General features: G+C 44.5%; 1 protein-coding gene across 6 annotated transcripts in view; it reads right to left on the minus strand.

The window, feature by feature from the left end:
• Window positions 1–19,703, minus strand: part of ARHGAP26 (Rho GTPase activating protein 26) — a 412,073-nt gene that overhangs the window by 66,753 nt on the left and 325,617 nt on the right. For all 6 annotated transcript variants that reach the window (XM_058677831.1, XM_058677832.1, XM_058677829.1 and 3 more), the window contains exons 19-20: window positions 18,032–18,170; window positions 2,882–3,032 (exon numbers count right to left, since the gene is read on the minus strand). In XM_058677831.1, coding sequence (XP_058533814.1) covers window positions 2,882–3,032; window positions 18,032–18,170 — 290 coding nt within the window. The remainder of the gene's footprint in view (window positions 1–2,881; window positions 3,033–18,031; window positions 18,171–19,703) is intronic.

A 19,703-nucleotide genomic window follows, 5' to 3' on the forward strand; every position in this document is an offset into this window, starting at 1 on the left:
ACACACATATCTTTAGGGTACATTTATCCATCCTGAATTGTCTGCCTCCCACACCCACTCCTTACCTGTAACACTCTTCCCCTGTCCACCTATTTCCTAAAGCCAACTTCACATTTTAGAAGCCTTACCTTCCCCAATCCTCCAAAACCAGTTGAATTTGCGCACTAAATACTCAATGGTTGTGGGACTCTAAACACACAGAGCAGTCAGTCCTACTTAGCATGCCATTGATAACTTCCTTCCTTCCTCAACTTGCCTGTAACTTCTAGGGGAGAACAGAGATTCTTTCTCTAATTTACACCAGCTAACTTAGGACAAATCTGGATACACAATTGCTCCAGCAATCTTGTTGATAATTTCAGGCTACTTGGGATTTGGTATTGGCTTATCAAATACAAGTAACTGATTTACAAGTGAAATGGCTACATCAAGCCCAAACCCAGCAGCTTCAACCTAGCATGAGTGGAAGGGTGGCACCTGCAATTTTTATGTCTGGTTTAGCGATACACTAATGTAACCAACACGGTCATAATCTCCTCAGTGGGCAAAACAACGATATCGCAGAATGTACTGCCAGAGGCATCACACTATCAAGAGTAGCAGATGTGTTTCTTTCATTACCATTTCTAAACAGGTACAATGTTTATTCTAGTCACTATGAAAAAGAGCACAAAAATAAATGAAATGGAAAGAGCAAAGAGCTCCTGCCGATTGGTTCCCTAACATGCCCAAATAAGCTAACACTCGTCCTTGCCCTGCCTTTGCTTCCATCTGAATCAAGTATTCTCATTCATTCAAGAATCCCCATACATTTCACACTGCACAATGATGGAGGGAATCACTGTACTCAGAACCGACACTGAGACCCACATGGTCCGGGTTGCGACTAACACTAATCACCAAAGTAAAATGAGTAGTCAGACTGCTCAGAGTCAACTGACTCAGACAAAAGTTCCAGGCTTCCATTTGCCCAGATTGCCCAACTTTCCATGTTCTAGGCAGAAAAACAGATGGAGACAGGAAATGGAGACTAGCAGCACACCGCCATAGGAATGAGAATAGAGAACCTTTGAGACTCAGGACTGTGGCAGCCGCAGGTTCCGGACTGGCGATGCCCTTTTCCGACCTGCAGATGCAGGGACATCGGTCAAAGACCCTCTGAGCCTGGGAGCCACACCAGAATCTCCAGTCCTCCTCCAAAGGCAAACAGGTGCAATTCCTCTCATCACTCTCCCCTGTGTGTGTGTGTTCCCTAAACTAGCCTAGGCAGGATACAGTCCCCCTGTAAGGTGTGAAGTGTGCAGAGTAATCTCTCTGTATGAGTCACTAAACAAGGCACCTCCAGATTTCTACAAAACAAAAAATCCTAAGTACCCTTCCCAGGACCTGTTTACAAAGCAATCCTCCTCCCCTTTTCCTCTTAGCTACCTAGGTAATCCCTAAGTAACTTCTGTGTACTCAGTGTTGACTCAGAGACTCACAGCTATCAGCCACTGAAAACAAAGATGAAAATATCACTGATGAAGGTGGCTGTCTTGAATCAGGAGACACTGAGCAACCTCACTCGTGTCAATATGATTTCAGCCACTGCCATGTGCAGAGATGCCCTCTAAGTCTAAGGAAGCAGATTAAGAAGAGTTAGGCATACAGCAAGGCAGGGTGATGCCATTGCAGGTCCACCCAGAAGAACCAGGAGACTCATTCAATGACTTGGAGCTCTTGGGCTGCTAGTCCATGTTGGTCTTAGAACACACATGCACTGTCTATCAAATAATAAGCAAATAATTCAACTCCCTCAATGTTAGTATGATTCAAAGCCATCAAACTCAGAGACTCGATTTTCTCAACTTTAGATTTATTTCACCATTGTCTTTACTTGTATTTTCTTTGTAAATAACACTTAAGACTAGCTGCAGGCCAGTTTTCCTGCCAGTGCTTACCATCTCTTACTCTCTTCCAAGGCAAAAATCCTTGAGCTCATTTTGCAGATCTGCAAATATTTTATCATGATAGAACGGCAGGGGGCTAGTGTGCAACCAAACCTGCAGAGTGGCAGGAAAAGGTAGCTGACATCCTGGAAGCTCCCCCCTCATGCTGAGTGTTTCATCAAGCATGAACTGTCTGATGATGGCCTGTGGTAACTCTCAAACTATTTTCACTGGAGTCATACAGCTGCAGCTAGAGAGTCCAGCTGTTTCGTCAGAACCTCACATTCTTTCTGCAGAAGACTCTACCTGACAAGATTTAAATGGTGTCTGCAGAATCGTGCTAAGGATGAAATCACAGAAAGAATTTGCTGGAACTCACACAGATTGGTTTCCATGTGGGTCTAGACAACCAGTTCCTGAACTGTCTGTAGAGGTTACAGAAGCTCCATGTCCAAATGACGCATAAAGCATTCTTCTCTTTCACATTGTCTTGAGGGGATCACGGCCTTGCTAGGGTTTGAGGACACAAAGATATGAAGGGTCACCTGGGGATCTTGCTTATGGAAGCAGAAATGGAGGTAGCACTCAACATCCCAGACATAGTGCAGGGGAAGGCAAACTGAGACAACATGAATACATGAAACTGACCACTGAACCTCTACCATCACTGCATGTTTGTGAGACTGGCAGTTGCTATTACCAAAGCTGTTTGAGCAGAACAGTAAATCAAGATCACAAAGGCCAACAAGCAGTTCATTAAGAGTAATGACCCTCCTTTGAGATGATGATGCTCAAAAAACTCACAACAAAACAGCCAAGCTCCGATTTCAGGGAGAAGGTTTTAAATCATGTGCATGGGGCAGTGGCTCAAAGGCAGATGGAGCCAGGCAGCACACTTGCATGGAATGGCTGATCATGTCCTTGTGTGGTGGGTAGCTGGTCATCGTACTTACAGTGAGTTGGGTCGGGTGGGTTTGACCACGTCCAGGTCTAGGTCGCTGGAGTTTGTGTTGGGCTGCAAGCTGCTACTGGAATTAAGGATACTGTTTGCGCTGGATGAGACAGATTCCAAACTGGAGTTGAGGATGCTGTTTCTTTGCTCCTCTGAGGAGAAAATGCCACAAATTCCATATTAGTACTATCATACAGAAATGGTCTCTTATATACACAAAATTGGTAAGCATTGAGATTAGATTCAGACCTTGGGTCCCAAGAGAGCTGTTGAAAGGTCACAAGAAAGATAAGAAATAGGGACCAGCAATGAGGCACAGTGGTTCTAGGATACCAGCACCCTATATGAGCCCCAGTTCAAGTCCTGGCTATACCACTTCTGTTCCAGCTCCCTGCCAAAGCCCCTGAGAAAGCAGTGTAAGATGATCTGAGTGCCTAGGTCTCTACACCCATGTAAGAAATCAGGATGGAATTCTAGTCTCCTGGCTTCAGCCTACTGTAGGCCTGCTTGTGTGACCATTTGGAGAGTGAAATAACAGGTGGAAGATTTCTTCTTCTTTTCCCTGCTCTTTAAAACTCTACTTTTCAAATAAATAGAATAAATGTTTTAAAAGATAGAAGGACAAGAATTAAAAAAATTAAAAGGGAGAGTCAAAGGAAAATAGATAATTTGCAACTTCATGGTCAAAGCTCCTCCTCATCTCAACAAGAGATCCCTCCACTCTCGCTTTCATAAGAGCCAGCTCTTCTTCTAAGAGCAGTCCTACCACTGTTATCATCAATTACGCCTTCTTTGGATCAGTCAGCAGCAATGGTCAGAACCCAAGCTGCCTCTCTGGGCCCCTCACATTCATCCACAGGCTGTTGGCTTCCATAACACTCACCTTTTATTCTAAAACTTCTGCCTCCAATGCTGTACTGTTTGCTCAGGCCATGCTCCAATTCTGAAGCACTTCTACATAGAGTAACTACTGTCTGGCCATGAACTTCCTCATGACTTGGTCTTAAGTCCCAACCCCTTCCCAGGAACACTGTCTGTGGTGCCTCCAGCCCCAGGTCTTTGACATTTAACTTTAGGTTAATTATTTGTAATAGGCCACACCAATGCATACACAATAAAATGGAAACCCAAGATTCAAGCTGTCTTGGTCATGCTTGGAGGATATTCCCAAGCCTGGACAGGAAAAAACTGAGTTCTCTTCCAGGCTTCAATCCTGAATGATGGTATGGCCTGAGGCAATTTCCACTGGCACTTGGATTCTTGGTTAATCAAGTTACAGAACAAGGAGCATGAGAACTGCCTTGAGTAACTCATGGAGCTGTCAGGGGGAATCAAATGAACTCCTATGTGGGAATGTGTAAACTTTAAAAAACTGCTCAGAGAACTTTAAATATTTTTCCCATCTTTCAAAAACTCAGAACCATGCATTAAAAAAAATCAGGGGTTGATATAGCTAAATGGCATAGGCAGATTGACACAGGCACCACTGCTGTTGCAAAATATAAAAGATTGAGCGTATCATTCCTATCCTCCTCTGTGGAGATCAGCAGATATCTCTGCCATATCTTATCAAGAAACATCATATCTGGGTTAATCCTCACTGGATCTTGTTGACATGAGCCAGAAGTATACCATATCCCAAAGAAGTCAAATGAGAATCACCATCATGGTAACTGAGAAGTCTACATTTAAACTTAGGTCTTTCTGATAAAGGGTGAGGTCACAAAAAAAAATTTGCCCCTTTGTACTCCTCATGCCTGTAAAAACAAATCATGTTTATGAAATGATATTAGAGTATCTTCACATTAATATACATACACATACACCCAGTACCAATGTCCTGGCAAAGTCTTTAATGCTCTGGATAAAGCCCAAAGCAAAAGACTGAACAAAAACAAACAAACAAAAACCCATGAAACTATTCAGGAATTCTGGAATGCTAAGTAGACTCTGAAACATGTGGGCTCTTGATTCCTGAGAGTTAGAACTATTCATATTTCACATGCTTAAGTTCTTGTCATAATCAACAAACAGAAACCAAGAATTACACTGAGTCCAGATATAAGATGGGTAATAGGACCAGTAAACAGGAACTTGCCACCACTAAGCAAAACAACTCCAAAACAGCACAATTAGGCAAACACTGAGGATATGCCAGCTTTCCTTTACCAAGAATACTCACATATTAAGATTCCTGAAAGCCTAAGAGAAGCTTCAGACCACCAACAAAGAAGAGAAGCTTAAGACAACACCTCTGATCTTTAACTAGGAGGAGAGGAGAATGCTGTAGAATGAGAAGTTTGCCCACTACAATTCTCTGAATTTTTAGAAAACAGACAAATACAACTGTAAATCCAAGTTCTCTAGTAATTCTATGGGTTATGATTGTACAGACTGAGAACAATAGTCTTCTAAAATATATTAGTCTTTTGGCTTATAAAAATAAAGGAAATAATATTTTAATTATCAGGACATATTTTTTTCTCCCTTACTATTTGTTAGGAAAAATGAGACATCCAAGCTAAAACCTTCCTGAATTTTCACTTACTCAGTGAATGGTTACTGAAAAACCTACTGAATAGGGATGGTGCTGTGGCATATAGCAAGTTAGGCCTCTGCCTGCAGTTCCTACATCTATAGGTGCCAGTTTGAGTCTCAGCTATTCCACTTTGAAACAGCTCCCTGCTAATGTGCCTGGGAAAGTGCAAATGATGACTTAAGTCCTTGGATCCCTGCATCGATGTGGTAGACTTGGAGAAAGATACAGGCTCCCAACTTTGGATCAATCTAGTTCTAAATGCGGTCTTCTAGGGAGTGAACCAACAGATGAGAGAGGATTCCCTCTGTCCCTCCTCTTTCTATAAATCTGCCTTTCAAATAAAAATAAACACGATAAAAAGAAATAAAGTCTACTGAGTACCAAATACATAACCAGATACTAGCAGCCATCTTCACTAATTTCTCATTTTATTTAGATATACACTTAGGTATTTCTCAATTTGCATGTATTTTATTCATTTATATGATGGTACTTCAAGAATTTTGTAGAAAATGAAATTACATTTCTTTTGCTATAAAACAAATGGAAAATCATATACAATTGCTTCATATTGTATTTCCATAAACTTTTTAAAGACACCCACCCACCCTGCCGGGCATCTACTTTCTTAGTTAACTACAAGCAACCTAATACAAGCATTTGGTTGATAAAATTTTCAAACCACACCTGAAGACATTACATACAGATGCACTGAATTATAAAACATCTGAATCCGGATATTCATGAAATCTGATTTTTAAAACTGGACCAAGACAAAAGCTTTCAGAAGACATAACTCCTGTTATTGTTTGTACAGATAAGGTCTATTTATGAGCTAATGGGGAAGGCTCCAACAAATGAAACAAAACATTGTTCTTGAAAAACAGCCCACTAGACAAAGGACATGAGTGGGGGAGATGCAGACTTGACCATGACCCTGTGGACTAGAAAAGCCAACAGAATGAAACAGGTGGCTACACCAAATTGAACTCAAAGATTTCTAGTGTTCCAGTCACTGGGAGGTATGAGAAGTTTTATTTCCTTAAAAAATGATTTTGAGGGCTCGGCATGGTAGCCTAGTGGCTAAAGTCCTCACCTTGCATGCGTCTGGATCCCATATAGGTACTGGTTCTAATCCCAGAAGCCCCACTTGCCATCCAGCTCCCTGTTTGTGACTGGGAAAAGCAGTCGAGGACGGCCCAAAGCCTTGGGACCCTGCACCCATGTGGGAGGCCTGAAAGAGGCTCCCGGCTCCTGGCTTCAGACTGGCTCAGCTCCAGCTGTTAGCAGCTATTTGGGAAGTGAATCAGTGGACAGAAGATCTTCTTCTCCTTTGTATATCTGACTTTCCAATAAAGATAAATCTTAACAAAATGATTGTGAGGTTCTAGTTGTATTGTTTGTGTGTGCATGCGTGTGTGTATATGTGTATGCACATATCTCTTCCCAGCTGCATGACCTACAACCTAACAAAACCAAACCAGAAGAACTAAAGATCAAAAGCAAAAGATCAGAGAAAGGAGGGAGCTATGTGCCCAAGAAGATAACAAGACACTTAGCATAAGATTTCACAACTATCCTACAGTCACAGTTGCCTAATATGTATCCTACAGGGCAGACTCTTTGTACTGGTATCTCTTGATGGACATTATGACAAGGGGATCCAGAAATTTAGCATTTCCTAATCACAAGCTTACTCCAGCTTTTTAGAGATAAGTGTCTTTAAGTGTAGATTATCTCAGATGAGTTGAGAACTTCCATGTGGAAGAGCTATGCTGCAATGCTGACAATTCTAATTTGGGTTAAACTGGAAAGTGAGCAATATTCCAAAGAAGGGGTAGAAAGCAAAAGCAGCAGAGAATCAAATGTTTTACCGATTATGCCAAACTATACTGAGGCATAATTCTGAAGCACTTGAAATAACGACAACTAATAACAATAATAAAAGATGGGGCCCAGTATGGTAGCCTAGTGGCTAAAGCCCTCATCTTGCACATACTGGAATCCCACGCCGGTTCATATCCCAGCTGCTTCACTTTCCTTTGAGCTCCTGGCTTGTGGCCTGGGAAAATAGTAGAGGACGGCCCAAAGCCTTGGGATCCTGCACCCATGTGGGAGACCCAGAAAAGGCTCCTGGCTCCTGGCTTCAGATTGGCTCAGCTCCAGCCATTGTGGCCACTTGGGGAGTGAACCAGTGGATGGAAGATCTTTCTCTCTGTCTCTCTGTAAATCTTTCCAATTAAAATAAAATAAATCTTAAAATAAATGATGGAGTAATGTCACTGAAAACAGGACTTTTAGCTAGACGGTCAAATGAATACCTGTCAGTGACCCAAATTCAGGAGGACAGGTCGCCTGAAGACTGCTCTTCCTTCCTTTAAATAAAAATTAACCAAATCATTCCAATGACAGAGCTCAACTTCCTGAGTCACTGATGATTCAATTCAGCTCTGGCATCTTCATCAGAAGGTAGAAGAAGGACAATTATGTCACCAAAGGAAAAAAATTACAGGCTAGCAGACTTGAAAAGAAAGACAACAACCGGCTGTGAGTCAAATCCACTAGATCACAGAGAGGCACTGAAATGGCAAAGAGGAAGAATAACCACCACTCAGAACAACTCCTAGACGGCAGTGAGGACACTCGTCTTCCTCAAATGTGTCTGTCAACGAGAATCTTCCTGTTAGTCACAAAAGCTAAGGATCCAGAAACAAGGAAATGGCAAAATAAACCCCCAAACAACTGCACGCATGCACTGTGAATACACTGGATGCTTTTATTTGCGTTTATTTGATACAGACAGTATTCTATGGTGGGGACATGTTGTCTGGGCACACAGCCTCCTTCACAATGCCCTATGAGTTCAGTGTTAGGCATGCATTCCTGGGGACTAGTCCACCTATCCTACATCCTCAATGCCACTAATGGTTAAAAAGTAAATAAGAAATAAAATGGAATAATACACAATCACAATGTATTCTGCAGGAACAGGTGGAGGTAGATTTTTGTGTATCTCTTTTTCTTCCTTTTTTTTTTTTTTAGGTGCTTCAGACAGGGACTATAATGTCCTTGAAACCAAACACTGGTGACAGTGGGCAGCATTTTTTGTTTGCTTTTTGTACAAATTGGGAGCGGAAAAACATGAGCATGCAACCAAATCATTGCCACTAAAATAGAGCCAGAATAATTTTGGTGATATTGTACTTGTTCTGGAGGTTGCCATGGAAATCTGGGAGCTAAGCTACTTCACTTCCCATATTTACTAAGTGACTCTGACTCACTCTAATGGCAACCCCGTCACAAAAAGGAGGCGGGAACTCTGTTTATCACAGGCCCTGGAGGCAAGACCAGGAAAGCATATGCAGAGCCAAGCCAAATTCACACATCTTGGCAGGCGTGAACATGTCTGGCCCACTGAATACATACAACTGGAGGGGCAACAGACGACTCAGCTCTCCTGTCTCACTAGGAGGTGGTGGTGATGGGTGGGGTGGGGAGATGTTTCTTGATGCCCAAGACTAGAGATGGCAAAATATTAGAGACAGGGCTGTTCTTCCACGGCAACTCAGGATGTTTCACTCGGCCAAGACCTGGGCAAGCCCTCTGTGCACAATCAAAGCAGCACGGCAGGGAGTGACTAGACAGACAGATGGACCTTTTACAAAGCCCGAGCTTTATACGAAAAAAAGAAGGTGCAAGCAAAACACCCAGAGGTTCTTTGCGGCTGTGGTTGGGAGAGAGGTGTGCTCTCTCTGGCTTGTTAAAAATTTTGCAATGAGGTCTGCAATGTATCATCCTGACAAGATAGGATAATAGCATGGCAGCTTAATGAATTTTGCAATAAAAAAATCATGTGTGCACAGCAATTTCTGAGTTTACCATCTCTGGGAAACACCCAAGACCGCAAGACACTTGGTTCGAGCTTTCTGAAGCAATTTCCCTGCTCTCTCCCTCCCCACCTTGCCGTGTTCGCTCCTGATAGCAGCAGCATGCCACGCCACCCTGCAGCCCCAAGTGTCTGATTTTATACTGATCTAGTCTCACACCCCATGATAAAAATAACCCTAAAAAGCAGTTGGGGAATGTTTGGGCATATGAAAACAGTTTGTATAAAATATTTTAAAAAATAATCTTCAAAAGCCCTTCGGGCAATGATGGACCAAACAGTGAGTTGAGAAACAATAACAGGGTCAGTCTGTTGCTGGGCTGAGAATACATGGCACTAACACTCCAGCAAGGTTGTCCTTAGTAAAATTGCCTCTAGCTTCCTGCCTGTGTGGACCACCCCACTGACGTCTTCCCCGCAATGCTCAGAATAACCCCTTTCCTAGGGGGGTGGGGAAGAACATTAATAAAATGGGATTTCACAGGGTAATGTGGCTGGTCTAGGATTGGTGCGAGTCTCAGGAATGAGACTTGAGGCACAACAAGGAGGCTGGCTCAGAAACAGTGCGGTTTCACAAAGGGAGGGAGAGCTTCTACAATGACAGGCTGACCAGGAGCTGATGGAGCAGCATTAAACGGGTGCTTCACTACTCAGGCCACAGGCCTGCATCCTGCCTTGAAACAGGCTTTAGAGTGGAGTTGCTGTCCCTTTAACTGAGGACTGCCTGGTTTCTGTGGGAATCCCCAAACAGCATTTTCTCTACTGCTCATCAGAAGGAAGGCCTGATCACATGGCCCTTGTAAAACAGGCTCGAGATGGTAAACAGAATGGATATGTAGGGAGTTTTGTTTTTAATAACTTAAAAATAACTCAAGACTTCATAAATATGTATTCCTCTCCCATTGAGAAAGTGCAGAAAAATGCACAAATAAATACAGAGAAATATGTCCTTTGAGCCTACTATATTCACTTTGGCATGTAAACATCCATTTGTTCTGCTATACACAGAGAAATAGACATATGATAAATGCTTGGACTTTTCTCTAACAAAAGCAGGCTCACATCAGACCTGATCTCACATTATCTGCCACCTCCACTTAGTGAAAATCCCAGGGCTAATAGGTGTGAATGCACTTTTTGTCATGTAATCTCTCTAGAACTTTCCTGCCATGAGGTTCCCACAGTGTCTTTTTTTTTTTAATAGACCCATCAACTGTGCAGTTTTCAGTCACACACAGAAACCATGCATAATTAAGCCAAGAGCTACATTATACCTTCGGCAGCCTGTGTGACAATAGGAATCCCGTGTGGATAAGCAGGGCAGCTGCCAAAGCAAACAGGTGTGTCCAGGGCACCCAGGATCTACAGAAGCAATGGGAGAATCAGCACATGTCAGGCCCAGCATCAAACACCCGGAGAGGGTGTGATATAAGCCACTGAAGCGCATACTGCCCCGCTCTTTTTCTACAAGAAAGATACATAAGGGAAGTACACAGGTTGAATTTGCAAGTTCTCACAGGGCCCATCTGGGAGAAGATCCAGGGTGTATTAACAGTACTAAAAGAATTAATCAGCGCTATAATCCCGGCAGCTAGTTAACTTGATTTCTGTGAAACTAAGTCCAAGAACCCTTCACACCAATGCTGCATCTCATACCCAGGCTGCAATGGGTCTGCATTTCAACTATAATACAGGTGCTTCCTGCAGCCGGGCAACCTGCGGCTCCCTCACTGTGAGCCTCTCTTTTGAGGCTGTGGCTCCAAATGGGGGTGATTTCCTTTGTCAAACTTATGGTCAGGCCATAGCCCAATGATGATCGTCATACAGGAGTTAACATTTATTAGGTGCTTGCTATGTTCCAGACTCAGCGTCAAGTACTTTCCATGCACTACCTCACTTAATCATGGCCATTCCCCTCCAAGGCAGCTTTCTCAGCGATCAGTTTTATAGATGGGAAGATGGAGGCTCAAGAAAGGAAAGCAACACACTTCAGGTTCTAGAGCAGGTGAGCGACAGCACTAGGACAACTCTTTCTAACAAAGGGGTCTCCATGTTCAAGTGCCAAGCCAAGCAGTGGCTCCACACCTTATCAGTCTGAGAGATGCCCTGGTAATAACAGAACACTGACTGTCCCACCTTGCTCAGCCGGTGGGTCTCCAGCTTGAGTTAATATTAGCATCACAAGGCTGCTTTTAAAACCCAGTGCCTGAGCTCTAGCCAAGCCCTCTGGATTCAGAATGTGGCAGGGAGGAGACCAGGCTTGTGTATTTAACAAGTTCCCTGTAAGCAGAAGCACATGCCTGTTTGAGAACAAGAAACTCATCTTCACATCGTGATATACATAAACACTTGGGATAAGAAAAAAATTAGAGAAGCTGCTCTGAGACCAACTGGAAAAACTCAAACGGATGCAAGACCTTGGCACTAATTTGCTCTAGAGCTCCTGGCTCTGCCTACTCCAGTTGTCCAGAAGAAGTACAGTTCATGGGTTAGCACCATTCACCCAGACACACAGGCCTGGTCTCTGCTGCATGATGTATCTGTGTGGACGCAGGGAAATGAAGGCATTGACTTCTTTCACAGCCATTCATCTGGAAGCACGGTTAAAAGATCTTGTTCCATCTGGTTAGAGGTGATTGTAGATGGGGGTGTCTTGACCCACCATATGAAAGTCACTGCTACATGCACAATGCTCTCAGCAGAGCTGAGCCTGGATGTGGAGGAGCAGCTATTTCCTGCCAGGCTGTGTGTTCAGGAACCATTCAATATGGTGCAACTGCTCCCATGGCAGCTCTGAAAGCTGGAACTCATGGCTTTGCTTGTGGAATGCAGTCTACCACAAGCTGACTAGTGGGGGCTCAGGAACAACAGAGGCACCATTTGGAGATGGCATGGCACAGCAAGGGAGGCCACATGGGGACAAATGGCTCCTCTGCCGGTTACTAGTTGTGTGACAGCTTAATCTCTCCAGTTTCAGTTTACTGATCGATAAAATGTGAGATTCTATCTCATAGAATGATTATCAGTTTTAAGTATGAGATAATGGGCTTAGCAGGCTGCTTGGCACATTTGTTGGGCTACAATTATTTTTTATTTTTATGGCTGTTATTGAATGAGGTTCAAATTCTAGTTTTGGTTCTGGATCAAAGGCAGCCACTCAGTGTCCCACAGCAGCCCTCCAGCTCTTTACAGGCATGTCCGAGCTGAAGGCAAGTCCACAGTCCAGGTTCCTAACTGGAACTGGAGACATTTTCTTTGTCAACAAGATGAAGTTTGCAGACCATGCCACAATAGCCAAGTCTCAGAGAACCACATCTCTGCAACTGCCTTAACAACCAAAATGGGAACACAGAACATAGCCTAGGAGTAGCAAGGAGGCAATGGAGGCAGACTGAACCCTTCGTGTGGAATGCTGAGGATCAAACAAGAATGCCCAGCCTGAGAAGCAGGTTGCTATTTTATACAGTCACACCTACGTTAAATACAAACAAAATACTATGAGGAAAAACATCTTTCATGTCCAATTTTTGAAACTATCTTTCCATGGGTCTCTCCTCAGCTCTAGGACAGAGTTACCCACTGCTACTTACAAAAAGGTCTGGCTCTCACACTCCCTCTATTAAGCAAAACCACCTGTTTGTCCTCTCAGCCACACTGGGCCCCTCAGTCCTTGCCATGTCTGTCTCAGAATTCCCCATTCAACGAAGAGCCTTTGACCGACTAACAGCAATAATATTAAGCCCCCCTTCTCTAAAGCACTCACTGGTTTCCTGACAATCTGCATTCTCTTGTGATGTTTCAAACCCTGCATTTTCCCATTGTTCCCTTTGTGCTTCTCCTCTGGGTGATGACCTCAGAGGCTCATCTCATTTCATTCCTAGCCCTGCTGGCAGCAGATATGGCCTGGAGTGAAGAGGCAAGACCAGAAGACACCATCCAGGACCTCATCCTGGGAAGGGTCCACTGCCATCCTCAAGATGAGGTACCTTGTGGGAAAAGGAAGAGACCACCAGAAAAGACCCCATTGATGCCTACAGATTAAAACAGAAGAGCTTTGTGCAAGCACCTGGGCAAAAAACTGGTCCACCTGGACAGCAGGAAAACTCGTTTTGAAAAATAAGACATGCATCATCTTCTACACCAGATACTTCCATGAGCCTGAAGAACAGGTACACAAAGAAAGAGCCAATAGAACTCCCAAGGTGACACCTCTGGGAATAGGGAGGCAGATGACAATCTGATGCCAAGACTACTGGCAGATGGAACTTTGAAAGGAGAGAACAGGCTCCAGCTCTGAACACAGCAGGCATCCTGCAAGGTGGGGAAAAACATTTACTGACAACAAATAGCTGGGAGCTTTGAAGGGCTCACACCCAAAGGAGCTACTCTGGAATCTGCAGGTTGGCACCGGAGAGAGGGTTGGGCAATGGAATGCAGAGTGTTTTGATGAGTTTAAAAAAAAAAAAAAGAGAGAGCATAAAACAGACAAGAAAGAGATCAGGTGCACAGATGTAAAAATAACCAAAGTTCCGAAACATACCTGAGGGTTGTTTTGAGGGTAGAGATATGTGCTTGCGCATGTGCGTGTATGTGTATTAGCCCATAGAGCACACACCCCATAACAGGGTATTTGTAATGTGGCAGGAAAGGTAAAGTCATACTGGAAGGTATCACAATCAACCCAAAGTCCACAGCATGAAATTAACAGATTAACACTGAGTGTTCATAGTGATATAAATAGTAAAGATAGACTCTTTCCAACTCAATTAAACATTCATATAAATACATTTACAGGGCATTTCATAAAGCTCATAGGAAAATGGAATCAAAAACTGAGGGTGAAGGTATGTCCCACATTGGAGTACTGGGGTTTTACAACCTTTCTCTCACTCCTGGCTCCACTTTCCTCCCACTGTAGACCCTTGCGAGGCAGCAGTGACGGCTTAAGCAATTGGGCTCTCTGCCACTCATGTGCAAAATGGGGCCCAGCACAGCCACTGTAGGCACTTGGTTAGGGAACCAGGGTATGAGAGCTCTCTGGCTGTCTCTCAAACAAATAAATAAATTTTAAAAATAAGTATTTTGTTACAAAAGCAATCTTGAAAACTAAGTATAGAAGGGTCTTGGGAGAGTTCACAGAAAATGAGCATTACGCAAAACATTATGCAGACTTTAAACATTTTTTGCCTCTAAACAAATTACATTTGAACTCTTGAGTTTCAAAAATATATACACATACACACACACAACACATATACAACTGTTCCATTAAAAGATCTATTTTCCACAGAATGGGGGAAGCTATACACCCCCACCATCCAAGGATCAGTTGGAGATTCCTGTCCTGTTTAGAGTTCCCCAGCAAACAAGCAATGCTGCTACTGTTGATCTGCTGTTGGCTCAAGACCTTGGCCAACCACCTGCAGACAGGAACCTTGCAGCGTGTTCTGCAGCCTGCACAGGTCTGCTTTCACAAGTACTTCCAATGCTGCTGCCTTACATGACAAAATTACATCTTAGGCAAAGCTCTGATCTTCTCATCTACATCTTCTTTCTTACACGCTCCCAAGGGTACCTTGAGACCTGTCCCCAAGCTGCTTCTGCCCCAGCCTCAGCCCCAAGCACTAGGTAAGCCTAGAAGGGAATTATAGGCTTGCCTGACTTGTCCCCATCTGCACTGGCTTAGGAGAAGGTGGGAGGTGTCTTTGGCTCTTCTGGAAACCTGAGAAGCTCACTGCCCTGCTGTCTGATGCCTCATGTACTGGGCACACGCACTAAGGCCAGTCGTGGTCCAAATGTTTCTGGTGTCCTTGGGGGGGTCCCAGGTTGAGTGCCTGCCATTGTAAGAATGACCCCAGCAGATATTTATAATGAACACAGGCTACTGCTGAAAGGAAGCCCATCCCAGTCTGATGTAAGAGCCTTAAATATCTTTCAGGAATTTATCTTTTTTTCTTAAAGATTTATTTTATTTAAAAGGTAGAGTCACAGAGAGAGGGCAAAGAGACAGAGAGATTTTTGTGGAATCCCCTCTCAGTCTCCCATGTGAGTAGCAGAGAGCTACACACTTAGGCCACCTTCTGCTGTCCTTCCAGGTACATTAAGCAGCTTGCTTCACAGGAAGTGTAGCAGCTAGGACTCAAACTGGCATCTATATGAGATGTTTGCAACACAGGCGTTGACTTCATTCACTGTGCCACAACACTGGCTCCATAGAAATGTGTTCGAAGGGTCCAGTGCAGTAGCCTAGTGGCTAAAGTCTTCGCCTTACATGCACCGGGATCCTATATGGGTGCGAGTTTGCATCCTAGCTGCTCTACCTGATTGTGGTCTGGGAAAACAGACCACATACCTGCTTCTGGTCTGGGAAAACAGTAGGGGATGGCCCAAAGCCTTGGGACCCTGCACCCACGTGGGAGACCTGGAGGAAGCTCCTGGCTCCTGGTTTCAGATCGGCTCAGCTCTAGACATCGTGGCTACTTGGGGAGTGAACCAGTGGATGGAAGATCTTTCTTTCTGTAAAACTGACTTTCCAATAAAAAAAAAAAATCTTAAAAAAAAACTGTCTCAAAACAATGATCCTGAGCTACTGTGATGATAATAACTGCTTAAGAAAAGCAAAATATCTGGAACAATTCAGATGGTACTAAATACACTGAGGGACAAGCATATTATTGAATACCATGAAACCTTTAAATACAGTGTCTCATGAATCATGAGAAAGAAGGTCTAAATGCCGGAACACAAGGGGATAGAAAACCTTTATGACAAAGAATGATACCGGAGCTGATTTTCAGCAACCCCCCTTGAGGGGAGACACTGGCCTGCTCTGTGACAGACATGGGACAGCAGGAACTGATGAAGAGAACACCTCCATCACCACACCCTAGCACTTACTGAGATCTCTCTGTGCACCCCACATCTGATGAAATGCTATTTTGCTGTAAGGGCATGCATTTATTTATCTGAAAGACAGAGCAACAAAGATAGACAGGAAGAGAGAGTAAGCAAAAGATCTTCCATCTGTTGGCTTACTGTCCAAATGGACACTACTAGCCAGGGGTGAGCCGAACCAAAGTCAGGAGCTGGGAGACCCACCTGGGTTTCCGATGTGAGTGGCAGGGACACGGCTACTTGAGCTGTCACCTGTAGTTCCCAGGCACATTAGCAAGGAGCACTGTGATGTGGGATTCAGGCATCCTAAGCAGGGGCTTTCCCTCAGCATTACCACAGCTGTCATGGGGACAGTGTTTTATTCCTCACAACAGCCCTATGCAGCAGACACCATTACTCCTTCACCCTAAAGGGAAGGCTGAGGCCCAAGATGTGAGAGAACTTTCTAAGTCACACACACAGGAGACAGGATACACATCCAGGGAACGTGGGAGCTGGTGTGCTTTCAACTGTTACACTGACTGCCCCTTAGTGAATATATATCTTTTTCTTACTGTATTCAGAGCTTCTGGAAGACATATTCAGTCTTTATATGGCCAAAGTTAGGCAGGCATTCTGCGAATGCACCAGATTTGCAAACTACATGTGATTAAACAGTAACTATTAATGGGAACAGCTACCCTCAAGTACTGCACTTTGCCCAGTGCCGGGCTTGATGTTGAAACTCATAACTGTGGTCTGTCTTCACAACTCCCCCATGAGGTGAGCACTAGGATCCCTATTTTACCGGGAGCAAGCTGAGGTCAGGAGAGGTAAAAGGCTGGAACTATGGCAGGATTGGCACGAAAAGCCCCTCTCCACTCACTGCCGGTGGTACTGGAGGACAACAGCCAGAACAAGGCTCTGTACTTCAGCACTCAGCGTCTATTCACGGCCAAGGACTCAGAAACTCCAAGACAGAAGAAAGATGTGACACAATCGTGCTGATGACATCATGCTTTTAGGAACAAGCAAGGAGGATTATTCCCCAATGAGCTGACTCCAAGTAATTTTCTGATTTATTTGCTTATTTCAGAGAGAGAGCGCCAAAGAACCAGAAAGAGTGGGGGAGCAAGGGAGTGGGTGAGCAAGAGAGAATCTTCAATCTGTCAGTTCACTCCCCAAATAGCTACCAGACAGGGAAGCATCAGGCTGATGGCAGGAGCCAGAAACTTTTTCTGAGTTTTCACTATGGGGCATTGCAGGGGCTATGAACATTCCTGGCATTTTCTGTTGGCCATTAGCAGGGAGCTGGAGTATCAGCAGAACAGCTGAAACTCAAACTGGTGTCCAAGAGAGATGCTGGCAGCAATGGCAGCATTACGTGCTATGCCACATTATTTCAGCCTCATTCCAAACAATTTTTTTTTAAGTCTCAACTCCTACCAGGCCCCATGAGAGGTAGTATATGAGGGGGACACAAAAGGGTGGGCACAACCAGACTCCAGCCTCACTGAGGTACATTCACTGAGGTTAGTCACACTGAGAGGCATTGAATTAGAAACTAAGAAGGCAAGAAACTGGCTTTCTGGGAGATGCCAACCACAGAGGAGCCAAAGAAGCGATGCCTGGGCCAGGTGGGCAGGAGGAAGCGGCTTGACTGTGCATATTCTGCAGGGCTGCAGAGAGGGTGTGGTGGGAGCCTTGCCTTCTACCCACGACACCTCTGCATCCTGTGCTACATGGTGGCTGGGATGGCACAATCCCACGCACACTCCTGAGGGACACATAAGGCCAGCAGGACAGAGGGATGTCCCTGCACAGGATGCTGGCCCTGAAGCCCAGGAACTTACGTTTCTCTGGTGTTTGCACGGTGTGGAAGAGAGTCAGGGGTCTCTCGCTGCAGGACGGAGGCTTCGAGTCGCTGCTCTTCTTTCGGGACAGGTGCAGTTGCGTACTGCTGAGCGGCACATCTGGCAGGGTGTTGAAGATCTGCCAACAGAGGTTCACAAGACATTACACACTTCTGTGAGCTGGGAAGAGAGCACGTACTAGAACCTGAGGCAGCAAGGGTGCTGGACTCTCAGACTCAGTGAAGAACGACCAGAAAAGACCATTGCCACCTGCCCAGGACTTCATTTTAAACATTTTCTCCCAGACAGCAGCATGAAAGAATCCACTGGAGCCCTCGCAGCGCACAGCCACTTCTCAGCCCTTCTGCTCATTTCCACTCCTTTCTCTGCTGTTGCTCTCTCCAGGGGGAATGGAAGGCAGTCCGGAGCTCAGCCTAAGTTGCTGTCAGTGGCACTGAAGGTACCACTGCTCAGAATGAATAAACCAAAAATCCCTTCATCTTTTTTCTCTGCTTCTATGTCCTGATTGTTAACTACCTGCCCACCTGCCTAGACTTCAAAACACATATTTAAGTTACACTGCACAAAGGACCAACAGCAGGACTCAGTTTCTCAACCCTCAAGTGTCCTCAGATGTAGCTTCGTTCCTAAGAATCACAGCTCTGTGTTATTGGTGATGCTAAGCTTTCTTCTTGCTTAGAAAGGGTTGAGGAAAGGACATCTTTTTTTTCAAGCCCTGGATGACAGTCACATGTAGATAGGACAGACAACCAGGAGAATGCAGAAATCTCTTCATGAGCTTTGTCTTAGGGACTTCGGTTATTAAGTCCCTGGTTTTAAAAAAATGAGAAGAAAATGACACATGAAATTTATGACAGCTGTTCATTTTTGCCTCTGCAGTTAAAGGCACAGCAGAACTGTCATTTTAACACATGGTACCTGCACAGAGCTAACCATGGTCACAGCAACCAGCACTTACTGAACGCACCCTGTGCTCAACATTTAGCTCTCTCAGTTCTCAGCAAACCTATACAACAGTTCATGTCCTCAGCATGCTATAATGAAAACCGGAGGCACAGAGAAGTTCACTTGCCACAGTTATTGTTACTGCTGGTAGCATACAGGCTTTAAAAATAATATTCATTCAATCAACACAATGCTTTTGAGCATCTACTTTCTACTGGGCTCTGAGGGTGTAATAGTGAATAAGGCAAATGTGCTTCCTATGGTTAGGCAATTTGCCTTCCAGGAGCTGTGGTTTGCTGAGGGCTTGCCCCAACAGGTGCTGGGTTAAAGGCTTTTGATGTATTAGCCCATTCAATGTTAGCACAGTGGTGGGCATTTGGCACAGGGGTGAAGACGCTCTCAAGACATCCACCTCCACATCCGCATGCCTTAGCGGAAGTCCTGGCTCTGCTCTGATTCCAGCTTCCTGCTGATGTGTACTCTTGGAGGCAGCGAGGAGAGAGTGAAGTAGCTGGGTTCCTAGGAGACCCAGATTGAGTTCTGGGCCCCTCGTTTCTGTCTGGTCCAGTCTTGGCTGCTGTGGGCATTTAGAGAATGAACCAGGCAAGTGGAGACAGCTGTCCCTACTCTCTGACATTCAAATAAAACAAAACAAATAAAAATTAAATATTAAAACATATTTTCTCAAGTTGAGATAATATTCTTT

Source organism: Ochotona princeps, chromosome 19 (genome assembly GCF_030435755.1).
Source record: "Ochotona princeps isolate mOchPri1 chromosome 19, mOchPri1.hap1, whole genome shotgun sequence".
Taxonomy (NCBI): domain Eukaryota; kingdom Metazoa; phylum Chordata; class Mammalia; order Lagomorpha; family Ochotonidae; genus Ochotona; species Ochotona princeps.